This window comes from Etheostoma cragini, chromosome 5 (genome assembly GCF_013103735.1).
Source record: "Etheostoma cragini isolate CJK2018 chromosome 5, CSU_Ecrag_1.0, whole genome shotgun sequence".
Lineage (NCBI taxonomy): Eukaryota > Metazoa > Chordata > Actinopteri > Perciformes > Percidae > Etheostoma > Etheostoma cragini.
This window is the reverse complement of record NC_048411.1, coordinates 15,728,977-15,741,700: the sequence shown is the minus strand read 5'-3', so window position 1 is coordinate 15,741,700 and position 12,724 is coordinate 15,728,977. Positions and strand designations below refer to the sequence as shown.

General features: G+C 40.9%; 1 protein-coding gene across 3 annotated transcripts in view; it reads left to right on the top strand.

Annotated features, from left to right (window-relative positions):
• kiaa0825 (KIAA0825 ortholog) overlaps positions 1 to 12,724 on the top strand; it is a 118,970-nt gene that overhangs the window by 26,334 nt on the left and 79,912 nt on the right. For all 3 annotated transcript variants that reach the window (XM_034870953.1, XM_034870952.1, XM_034870951.1), the window contains exons 8-14: positions 102 to 184; positions 328 to 585; positions 5,794 to 6,071; positions 7,438 to 7,582; positions 9,575 to 9,765; positions 11,779 to 11,985; positions 12,282 to 12,392. In XM_034870953.1, the coding sequence (XP_034726844.1) occupies positions 102 to 184; positions 328 to 585; positions 5,794 to 6,071; positions 7,438 to 7,582; positions 9,575 to 9,765; positions 11,779 to 11,985; positions 12,282 to 12,392 (1,273 nt within the window). The remainder of the gene's footprint in view (positions 1 to 101; positions 185 to 327; positions 586 to 5,793; positions 6,072 to 7,437; positions 7,583 to 9,574; positions 9,766 to 11,778; positions 11,986 to 12,281; positions 12,393 to 12,724) is intronic.

The window sequence follows — 12,724 nt, the reverse complement described above, 5'->3', positions numbered from 1 at the left end:
ATTGTTTTTTTATTTTTATCTCATGAGTTTCTGTATCATTGTTGGTCCTTGTTGAAATTGCACTGACATGATTTAATTAGATTTTTTTTGGGGTAATTTAGGCATCTTGAAAAAGAATACAGAGGATTCAGACATGACAACAGATGGCAAGAAATCCACAGCAGAAACACTCCACACGCCAGAGGTGAGACTGTTCTATGTGTTGGTTTGTAAGACCTTATTCTATTATTGAAAGATATTCAGGCTTATTATCATTTTGCAACAATTAAAATATTCCCTTCTGCATTCAGACATTAATTGGCTGTTGGCTCACCTCCTATTTTACAGGTGCAGGCTTTGGAGTTTGATTGGAGGTCCGCATTTAGGGGGCTGGTCCCACACATGGCGCATTGTGTAAAAGTGGTGCTGGATGATGTTTGTGCCAAGAGTCTACAGCAGGAAGAAGCCTTACATTCTTCCGGACACACTTCCGTCACCCTAAGCCCCGTTCCTGGACACGCCGCCGTCACTGCCGACAACACACATCTAAGAGAAGATTTCTTCTACATGTACTCAGAGAGAGATACTCCCAAAATGATAGCCAAGGTACTCCTGGATTCAGGGTAGGATAGAGTGACAAGTGGTTTATCAATATTGGTTGTGAGGCTGAGGTCCAACCTCTGATGATGAGGTGGTATCAGTTCTTTACCTGCGACTAGTTACCAATAACATGAATCTAATTGATTCGGGACATGCCATAAGCACTCTCTGGTATTTAGAATATAGTTATTCATTGCTTCTTATCAGTGGGGTCTTCACTCTTTTATATATGATTTCTCATTATGTCTGTAATTTGTATGGAAACAAATGAGATTGGGCTACAAAATCTGAAAAAAAAAAAACTCCAAATTTGCTCCACAAAAGAAAGCCACACATTCTTGTAATCAAGAGTTTGCAATGTTTCTTTATCTGAATGCTATGCAGTTTTAGTAAGTTAACATTAAATAAGAAGCTTCATCAAGTTGTGTTCATTGGCACATTAATAAGCAGATTCTGACCAGTAATTAAAGGGTTACTTGACTTTATCTGTTTAAATTGGCTAATTATAGTGCTAATCCTTTCATATTGTCTTGTTCATGGCATGGAGCGTAGCTTGCTTAATAATGTTTCCCTCCTCCACATTATTTTACGGCATTCCATGTCATGCCTCAAGCCTTATATTTCTCTCACGTTGTTGTCACTAAATTACCTTGTGGCTTTCTGCAATTATTAAACAAATTTTTCTTTAAGCGATTCTTTTCACAGTGCCCACAGATAGTAGAGAATGCCCAAAGATGCCTTCCTAAAGAAAGACACACCACTCTGTAAATGGCCACCAGCACAGCTGGAGGCACACAAAGCCTGTAGGCTGGAGAGCATTTGTAAATGGTAAAACATGACAGTGACAGGAAAGTGTCTTACTAGAGCTGTGAGATAATCTTTGGAAACCTTCATCAGACGTGTGTCATCTGTGTCGTTACATACTTTACATGTGACACAATCCTGTGAAAACTCAGAAAGTGAAGACTCACGTTTTTACATCGCTTCAATGCCCTGCAACAATGCAACTAAAATTGGAGTGCTGATTCTAAAAAAAAGGGTTATGTGTTGGAGAAAATGGTTTATTTTAAAATAACAAAATCATTTCTTATTGGTGCCACTGACATCTTTACATTATTTAATCCAAAACATTTAATTTCTGAAAGAATTACTAATACAATTCAGACTTATGTTTTCTTAACAAGCGCAAGTCAAGTCAAAATGTATTCCATTGTTTACCCTGTTGTCTTGATTTGTCCTGAAGGGAAATTATTATTTTAAGCATTTGTGTTGAAGTGACTATATGACATGTGAATGTAAACAGAAATCTTAGTAACTGTTCTAGTACTGAACAAGAATGATGTAATGGCAGCTGTGAACACGGGCGCAATGTAATCCAATGGGGCAATATGGACTGATGATGTACATCCACTTAAAGTGCAGTTTTTGCCACTGACAGGCTCAGATTGTTATTATAATTGTCTGACTAGACAATGGAAAGGTACTGATGCCAGTCAACACGATAACTTTATCTAATGGCATTAGCTTACCCTTGCTTATTTGCAGCTCTCCACTTTTGGAACAGCATTTTTCATTACGAACATCATCTTCGGTATAGGATTTCGTCTCTTTGGCTGGCAGTAGTCATCCCCGGTCAAAATGGTCACTGCAATGGTCAGCCAGGCGCAGTGTATGGACCAAAGTGTTAGGATCCGTTTGTAGCTGTATGCTAGCACAACTAGCCTCAACCTAAGCCTGTCTATATCCAAATGATACTTCTACGAAAGCAGCACAAGATTTCAAAACAAGACGTCATCATCTTTCCATATTATGTAGTCAGACACTTATCATAACAATCTGAGCCTGTCCGTACCAAGCACTTTTAATCGACGTACATTGATGGTTAGCATTTTCCTTATTGGTTTATTTAGCAGCCCAGTTTGAGGCTTCCAGTTCCAGCATTATCTCTCAATATTGAACAAAAAATACCGATTTTTCAGACATGACAACCTTCATTCACTAAAGGCCACTGTTTTTCTCCTGCACACAATTTATCACATTATCACACACACACACACACACACACACACACACACACACACACGCACACTCACACACGCACACAGGTATAATACCTTTGAAAAAGGACCACAACTTGTCACTCCTCACCTTTTGAATGAGCATGTTTTGCCGTACACACCAGTGTCCCTGTCCTGTTCATCATCCTTTACTACTATCTGGCTGAACAATGCAGGTCTGTACACATCACCCAGGGAGATTAATGTTTTTTGTAGCGGAAAGCCCCCTCTACAATAGAGAGCCCAAATGATTTGGGCTCGACACAGTTGGATCAGATCACCCTGGATCAGAAAGGTTCTTGGAAAGAGTCATCAGTATTACTTTAAGGGAGTACGCTAAGGACAAAAGAGAGACTGGAGGATACTAAGAAGCAGTATGGTTGATATTATGAGGGCATAGATGGTGTGTAAAGAAAGGTGTTGAATAGGGCAAAGTAGGGGGTAGACAGATGATAGAGGGATGTATCACAAAGGCAAACAGGCTATGGTAGTGAGCAGGATAACAAAAAAGGATAGTTTGAGAGAAGAGATGAGAAGAGAGGGCCTGGGAAATGGCATAGAGAGGTGAAGTAGTCATCAGAGACTGACTTTTCTCAGGAGGAAGACCACAGTCTGATGTGATACCAGGCTTAGTGTCTAACTCTACAAAGGTTCTCCAATGTTGCGGCATGGACGGCCAAATACTTCAATTTAAAATGACACTGTGCTGTTTTTCTTACCTATTTACCATTTCTGAACAACCTTTCTTCTTAAAAGTCTCTGAAACTTTCTCCAGCTCATTTTTCTACACCTTCCTCTAGCTCTTCCGCTACCACTACTCTCCTCTACACTGCACACTGTACATACTCATGTCATTTCTACCTCTCTTCCCTCCTCCTCTGCCCCCTCCCCCTCTCCTCTAGCCCTTTTACACTGACAGTATTTGTGGCTCTCATTGCTAACGAGTGTCAGAATTTGTCTGTGCTCAGGACCTGTACAACGTATTAATGTGTAGGTCAACGCTTTAAAGATGAGAGCCTTTCAGCCCAAAGGTTATACATGCATTCATTTGCATTCAATAACACCGAAGGAGACAGACATCTAGGACAAGACCGTTAGATATTATATGTATATTTTTTACCCCCTCTGTCGTCTTTGGACATATTCCCTGGTGTTTGAGCAGAGAGCAAATTACTATACAAGACATAAGCATGAAATATGGCCAGTTCAAAGGCATTATGATGGATCAATATTTCCCACATTTATATTCATATGTTCATAGCTCAATCCTCGCTTTTTTCACGTGAACCTACCTCACTGTCTACATTACCATACATATGCATGCTGCAATGATACCGTTGATTTATCAGAGTACTTTAAGTGGTGGACTTTCTTTTTTAGTGGCCATCAGTTGTGTGTTGAATGCCAAATGCACTTTCTTCAACAGCTGGAACTCGCCCTCTTTTCAGAACCTGGGATTAAACTTTTTTTGTTTGGTTTGGCCTTTCTAAACTAGATGCTACCTCTCTATTATAGCAACAGAAGTGCATTTTCTGTATTCAGACTTCTCTGAAACCCTCACCTGCATGTTCAGTTCTCCACTTGTCTGTCTACTCCAAATTCTGCACACATAAACAGACCTCCCTAGCACTTAAGCAAAAACTTTATACAATCTCTTTTACCTTGCTGCAATGGTCCTGGTGGGATTCTGGGCTTTGATCTGAGCTAGTTAAGGTTTCAGACTGACTTCAGTGTGGGTGCATGTGTGTGGTGGTTTTTGCGTGAGTGTGCATGTAAGGATGACGGTCTGCTTAGTGTATGTATGTGTGTGTGTGTGTGTTTGTGTGTTTGTGCCAAAACCGTATGTGTATGAAATGCTTCTCCATGGCCGTTGTGTTTTGTCTGCCTCTGCTTTGTCCCTCTCAAAGCTAAGCTCCTAATGACTGCATACAGTCACATATTGACTTAATTGTCCAAACGGCCATTGTTCCCAGGCCTTTTAACCCCACTGGAAGCTTTTAAGGAGAAAATTGTGTAAAGAGATTGTGAGATTGTCAATTGTGTACACACACTGGAGCCCATATCTGACAGAATGTCGAACTTCCCAGTCAGCTATTAAGTCATGTAATAGAGTGCGTGACTCTCGAAGCAAGAAACACATGCTGTGATTGATTGATTGACTAAACTGGAATAGAGGTTTGTGAGTTATGGTGTTTTTTCCTTCAGTGTGACCTGGCTTGGTTTCTCCAGGGGATATGGTGAAATACACTTTGTTTTATGGCTTTTTAAGAATCTGCTCACTTGTATAGGTGAATAAATTTGGAGGTGAACTCACAAACATATATGTGATACATGTTATGTAAGACTAGAAGAAGAATGAAGTATCAGTATAGCATTATTTCAACCATGCTGATTGACACAATGCTATATATTATTTAAAAACACATAAAGCAAAGGAAAAAAAGCAAAATCCCACTGCAGCTTATCTGTGTCTCAGCAAGCACACACTCACCTGTTTTAAAGTGCCTTGATCAGCCAGTCTCCCAGCCCCTGGAGAGGTAAAGGTGTAAGCAGCCCAGTCCCTATAGGTCTTTCAGCAGAACAAATGTTGATAAATGGGATAAGTCTTGCTTGTTGCTTTGGCAGTTTATAGAATGAGGTGTAGGTCGTTACATCGGTGAAACAGCTCTCTTTCCCTTCCTCTCTCTCACTCTCAGCTTTGCCTGACCTTTTCTTTTTCTTTCCTATCAGCATGTCTGACTCCCCACCTTTTCCTATGTGTTGTAACATTTCTATTGGAATGTAGTTAACATGATGCGTGCTGTTTTAAAATAAGACAAGTGCTGATGCGCTCTCAGAAGTGAAGGGTTTATTTGACCTGATACCAATCATGAATCTTCAGCAGCAAGGCTTTTGTGAAGGGCATCTGTATTCTGCATTGGCACTGATGTTTGCTTTTCAGCTGTAATGGCTTGCAGAATGTAAGAGAAAAATGCATGTGTAATACTCGGCTTAGTCTTGAATCCTTGTCATTTGGATGACTTCTCAAAAATGTTCCATTATTTATATCTAATGAGGTCGCTTTCTGATGTTTTTTTCTGTTTTTCCACTTACTGACAGATTTCCCCTCTGTCATTGAGATCATGTTGTCTTGTCTTTGCCTTCTCTCCCCCCTCAGTTCTGTGGAGCAATCATGACTGAGCTGGATGCCTTGCTGCCCTTGGCAGCAGCCTGCAGAGACAGCTCTCTCCTCGAGGTGAGATCAAGCTTTGTGGAAGCGTGTAGCAGGGCAGTGCTTGCCATGCTGGGCCGTCTGCAGGAGAGGGCCCTGAAGGTAGCATCCTCTGCACCCCTGAGAAACCTTCCTGCGCTGCTGGCCACTTGCATTTATGTGAACCAACGACTGGAGCACTATCATGCCAGGCTGAAAGATTCAAATACTACTGCAGCTAAAGTGTAAGGAAAATGTTTGAGAATGTTTTCTCATAATAGGGCATGGGAATGGACTTGTGTATTGGCTGCTATGCATTGATGTATGTGTGTGTTTTAATATCTTATTGTGTAAATCCATCCATCCATCCATTCATCCATTTACATCCATCTATCGGATAAAAGACAGAAATTGTTATAAGTTATTTATTGATTGAATCTTTTGATCTCAATGAATAACTTGAAAAGCAATTTAGGAGTTACTCTGCTTTGCCAGAGTAACAACAACAGTTGAACCGTCGGCGTGACTAATGCTTACTGGCTGCAATAATCAACGGAAACATAGAGATAGGTTACGTTGGAAAATTAGTATTGTACTAAATATGTTGCGGTCCAGGTTTGTTATCCCAGTAAGATACAATACAATACAAAAACACAACAGAACAATGATGTATAGACCCACAGATAGTGACTGTAGAGGGCATCAGGCCATGTCAAAGTGATCAGACGTGCCTTGTTTCCAACATTACACATTGTTCCTCGTCTTTCACATTAATCAATCATTTCCAAACTGTTGTTCATTTATCAACAATAACCTATTCAGACAGCCATCTCAGTAGAAAATAAACTGAATTGCATTACAAACAGTTATGTCACAGACTGTATCAGTTTCACAACTCACTCCAGCTACCCTGTTGGCAAATCATCTTTTACTATATTTAGATATTTCTTAGCAAACAGTAGGAAAGAGATCCCTTCTTCCTAAATCTGTAAGCCTCTAATATAGGCAAAAGACAGAAGAAACATTTAAAAATTGTGCATTTGAGATTAAGAGGAGGGGACCAGAGAGTAAAAAAAAAAGAGTAGACATGATTGACAGGAGGTAATGACAGCCATATTGTGTCTACATCTGGTGAGTTTTTATGCCCCGTAATACCCCCTTAACCTCTGCTCTCCACACATCCCCTCTAAAGGCATCCTTGGTGCCCTCAGTGCTCCTGTTGTCCCACCTCTGGCCCTGTGCACCCCTCCACCTGCACTTCCACGTGCCCCCTCCGGTCATAAAGCCTTACACCATTCAGTCCCCCTGGTTTTAAGCCTCCTGCAGCCCTGTTAAACTTTTGCCTCTTTCTGGAAAGTATCAAGGCAGGCAGATGTAAGGGATATGAAATGTCACGCTGAACTTTCAGAATACATCATTAGTTCTTTCATCTAATCTTTTGATAGCCCCCTGAATATACAGTAGTCAGTTATGCATCTGGATTACAGGACTGGGCCCTAATAGAATCTTGATCCAAGCGGCCCCTTTCTTCTATCTTAATTTACCATATGTATTATAGATTATATATTTTCTGTCATTACCTTTTACAGTTTTTTTTCCCTCCATGCCTAGACCCCTACTACCTGTTCAAAAGTACCAAGATACAGTAGAGGCCTTGAGAGACCAGCTGAGCAGCTACTGTATCCAGGTTTGTTCCACCTGCATTCTTCAAGACGCAGAAAGTCACCACTGGGCTGACCCCAAACCTTTCTACGAGGTAAAGTTCACATTCCCCTGAAATCTATGTGGTTAAATTTTCCTTCCCCCCCCACGCCACCTTATAAAACTGTATATGATTAAATATAGTCTTTACAAACTTCTCTGAGTTGACGTTTCTGGCATTTAAGATATATAGGAAAAGCCTATTTGAGAATTACTTATTTTCCCTCAAATCAAAAAGACAGTAACACTTAACACATCTACATTTTTATCTGGCATTGCTTTCTTGTAAAAAAGTGGAAATATTAATGCCACATGTCTTAGTCAGATTTTTCTGTAGATTTCAAGGAACTCTAGAAATTATACTCAGGAGCTTTCTCGCTTCTTCATTCCCACAATGCACCATTACCTCCCACTCTCCCTCTTCTAACCAAGCCTTCTACTCTGAGCTCCCTGAGAACATCTGTGGCTTCCATGCTGCCCTGGGGGCTCTAGGGATTCAGCTGTCTGAAGTCTGCAGTCTACACTGGGACTGTCTGGAAACAGCATAGGGCCTCTGAAACTCCTCTACCTTTATGCCCTTAAACCAATCTAAACCTCCTCTCTCTTTCATACTTTTCCCTGCTTTTGCCTCTTTTTCACTTTGTTCCTCCCTCCTTCCCTGGGTCACTGGTGTCAGACAGACCTGCTGTGTGCAGGTGTGTGCTTTTGTTCAAGCATGCCTGTATGCATCTGTACAGATGAATGCATTTGTGGGTGTGCAGCAGCATCTCAAGATGTAAGTTTCATTTCGTGTGTATGTATCTATGTTTTCATTTCATTTAATTTCTGTATATGTGCATTTGTATGCACAAGGTTTCCATCTCCTTTCCATCTCCTGGATCCCAGCCCTGGCTCTTTCACTGCTAAGTGCAGCTCCAGAGAGAGCCTTCTTTTCTTCCTTCTTGTTATTTTACATTGCTATTGACACATGAATAGTTGTTGGCAGAGAGTTATTTAATATGCTATAATAGCAGCACATAAGGTCAGTTAAGGCGATCAAAGGAAGTTTTGAGCATGACCTTGGCTACTTTCCATGTCAGGGTTTTGCTTTCAGACGCAAATGCAAAATTTTATTGAAGAAAAAAAAAAAGCCTTTATGATTTTCCAATTTTATTCCATCCCCAATTCCCCATCCAAAATTCAGTTCTCACTGCTGCCAGGCCATCATCTCTAATAGGAATTTGTTCATAGTTGACCCGGCTGGTCAAATAAAGTTTTGACTTGAGTGAGCGGTTTAAACAGTCCAACCACACATGTAGTTCTGGCTGCTCTTGGTTTGGATCCAACGTCTGCGTTTGCTCTGCTGAGACCAGAGGCGGAGGATGGCGGCCTAATCCCGGACATAGAACTCGGTCACGCTCCCCATCAACTACTGATCCCTAAATGACTGGTTCTAGGGAGGAGAGGAAGAAGAGACGTAAAATATGAGATAGATGAGGTGAAGTGGGAAGAAAATGAGAAGGGACTATAGGAGGATGTGTCAATATCTCCGCCAAACGAGCACAATGCACTGGAGCAGTTTATTGTTGGAGGTTAAAGCTGCTGGACACCAGGATAATAATCTGTTTTCCTCCATCTGTCCTCCCCCTCTATGTTTGTCTTTCTTCTCACTCTCACTTGTCTTTGCTCACTTTATTCAGAGAAGTTCTCCATGTCACCCCTTCACTCCTTCTCTCCGTACCTGTGAGCTTGTATGTGCGCGTGCCCGTTGTGATGTGTTCTCCAGTTCAAGACTTTAAAGCAGTCTAAAATCCCAGTGGGGGAAGAAGCCCAGGTGCAGAGTGCAGGTGGCGTGACCACTGAGCCATCCTGGTGTTGACAGACCTGCCTCTGTCTCTTTCATTCTTCTCCTTCATGTTTTCTCTTTCACTCCCTCTATTTTTATCTCCTTCGCCTCTTGGTTTTCCTGTTTTTGCTTCACTGTCAATATCCATCTCACAATATATCTTTATTATCTGCAACCCCCCTTCTTCCCTTCTTCCCTGCCATCCACCACTTTCTTCCAAAGGGTGAGCGCTGTTCCTTCTCGGTGCAGATGTGGTTCTACTTCCTGTGTGGGCTGCGTAGCGACCTGTGGGCTGTCCTTCCGGCAGAGATGGCCAAGGAGGTGCTGGGCCATGTGCTGTATGAGACATTACAGCTGCTGGTGCAAAGATATGCCAGGGCCCGTCCTTCGTACAAGAGACACCTGCAAATCAGGTACTGGCCTCAGTTTTTAACAAGACAGCTGAAGAAATGAAACGGGAGAGAGAGGGGAATGAAAGGCAGCAAGGGCCGCAGGTCGGATTCAAACCCGGCCGCTGCATCCAGGAGTAAACCTCTCTACGTGGGCGCCTGCTCTACCAACGGAGCTATCCAGTACTAGCTACCCAATACTGGCCTCAGTTTTAATCACTTGAGAAATCATATCACTCTTTTTAATATAAAATGGGCTACTAATATAACAACATACCAAATGTAGTCCTACACTGCAATTTGTGTTTTTGCCCCCTTGTTTAACAACTTAGACATAATTAAAGTATTGATATGGCAATACATACCATGAGATGATAAAAAATGTTCATCCATCAGATTTTTCTGTACTTTCTTTACTGAGGAAAATCTCTTTTATATCTATGGTTGTGCTTATATGTATTGAGCAGTATTGAAAATCAGTGAGAAAAACTGCTTAATGACAATAACTGTACTGTGCATTAATGTTATGAAGTACCTTGCTTTGTAGGTATTTAACTGACCGGTTATCCAAAACAGCAATTAGTGTCTGGTTATGTTAGTCTTAAATACTATATTATATATTATGATTATATATTTTTTTATTTGAGTTTCTGAAGAATTTATAAATTTCACAATATAAAATGACATACAGTGTCTTAGCAGATTGAATACTTACTGCAGAGGAAACATACTATTATGGGATGATAATTCAGGAAACAACCTTACCACAAGGTCCGTTTGATTTAGCTTTAAGAACCTTTCGTTCATCTTGGCTCAACAGCTGAGGTTCAAAGTTTATTTCTGACCTTGGAAACAGTCTCAATCTTAGCTTCTTAGCCGATAAGAGGTGTCTAAAAAAGAAAGAAAATGCCCAGAAAAAAATGAAATTGGAACAACAACTATTCCTAGTGTGTAAATTTCATTTGAGCTTTAGAACAGCTATTCAATAGACCTTGGAGATTGTTTTCTTTATCGCTGTTTGCAATCTCAAGAATGAAAGTTGAACCCCAGGAATGACATGTTTTCTCTCACAATCGGTTATTTTTCTCATCATGATTTGCGGTTTTCCTGACAATTGTCAATGACTATAGATTGTGTCTACCTCTGCTTTATGTTTTAACTTTTTATGTTTCTCTCATTCTCTCATAACCTTTCTCACACGTGTACTTGTATAACCTACCTGATACTTTGGTATTTACTCTATGATGAATATAGACTTGGCTATACATTATGTTATCTTAAATTACATCAGAACTCATTGAAAAGCCCTAAATGGTTTCATCTCTCTCACTGTTGGCACACTCTCTGCACAGGCTCAGGGGGTCAGATTCTCCATCCTCTTTCTCCTTCTAATAGCTGAATGATGACAATGAGCAGGCTAAACTTGACACACGGCAAAAGGTTGAAAGAGTGCATTTTATGTGTAGCTCCGCAGGATGTCAGCGCAAAGCCTGGTTTATGTTGCCTGGAGATGCATGTGTTTCTGGAGGGACAGTTGTAAAGTGTAAGTCTAGCCTAAACAGATGGCTTTTCAAAGCATCTCTAAGTTTCCTATATGTATAGAACTCACATGGGTACTCTTATGCTACCTCACCTCTCTTGTATCAGTCCATCTCTGGGTGTGTCTAATAACAATGTATTAACAGCAAGCATGAGGAGATTAGAGATGATGAGCAGCTCTCCCAACCAATTGAGGAAACAGATTTAGGAGCGAATAAATGTAGAAGCAATGACTTTTAAAGTGAAATCCAAAGCCCTTAGTACACTTAAATTTTCAGCAGTAAAATCACCAGGAGGGTCTGATATCTGACTAGCTGTGCAATGAGGCTGTTATGTCATGATATAATGGGGGATGTCAGCTTTTGAAAACAGCTTTGTTTGCTTTCAGTGCCTTTTTCTTTCTCTCTCTTTGTGCATTCTCACATATTCCCCCACATCTCATCCTTTCTCTTTTCATCTATACATTCGCCTTTTCTGTTTCCCTATTTGGTGTCTAAGATGTGACGTTACAGCAGTGTTGCTGTATGTGGAGCATCTTATTTGGAGTGTGTGTGAAAGTCCTGAGGCCTTGGTGCGCTCCAGTCCTTCTTCATCTAATGCCATAATAGTGGGCAGACCAGGCTGGCTTTACCAAATCCACAGCCTGTGTGAGCAACTCCTGACAGTCCTCGTCATTGTCACAGCACCCCTATCTTTGCTGTATAGGTGTGTATGTATGTTTGTTTTTGTTTTTCAACTTCAAGGTAAAGTAAAATATGATCTAGCCAAACTAAAATTTGATGCTTCTCTTATGAAACTATTTAATAGAGGTAGTTACTGTATGTAGCCTGTAATCTTGTGTTGTCATTGGATTTAGACCCAAACTTGACTTGGCATGAGTGGGCCGCCAACTATGAAAAAATAAAGTAAAATTTAAAAACCTGAAGAAGTTTAACAAACGTAAAATGTTCTAAGTTGAAGATGTATAGAACAATTGTGATGTGTGATCTTGATTCCTCCAGGAATTTTATAATAAGTCCTGCAAAAGAGTCCACGCCACATCAGCCTGACAGCCCTGTTGTCCACTGGCTAAATGCTATCAACCCTGACCTCTTCACAGAGCAGGCCGTACGGTATGTATGTATATGTGTATGCGTATGTATATGTAAAATACACTTAGCATACCATCCATCACCCGTCGTACAGGAAATACACAATAGCATGTACACTTACACACATGCACATTCTGGTATGATTTGCCATAACACTCACCTCCACCCACTGTATTATGTGTGTGTGTGTGTGTGTGTGTGTGTGTGTGTGTGTGTGTGTGTGAGAGTCACAGCCGCATACTGTATGTGCAGATATAAAACCCGACTTACCCGCTGCTCAGGGCTTTAAGCTAGAGTTGCTGTGGTGATATAACACAGGAGAAAATAATAAATAATCTACCGTAGTCGCTGAC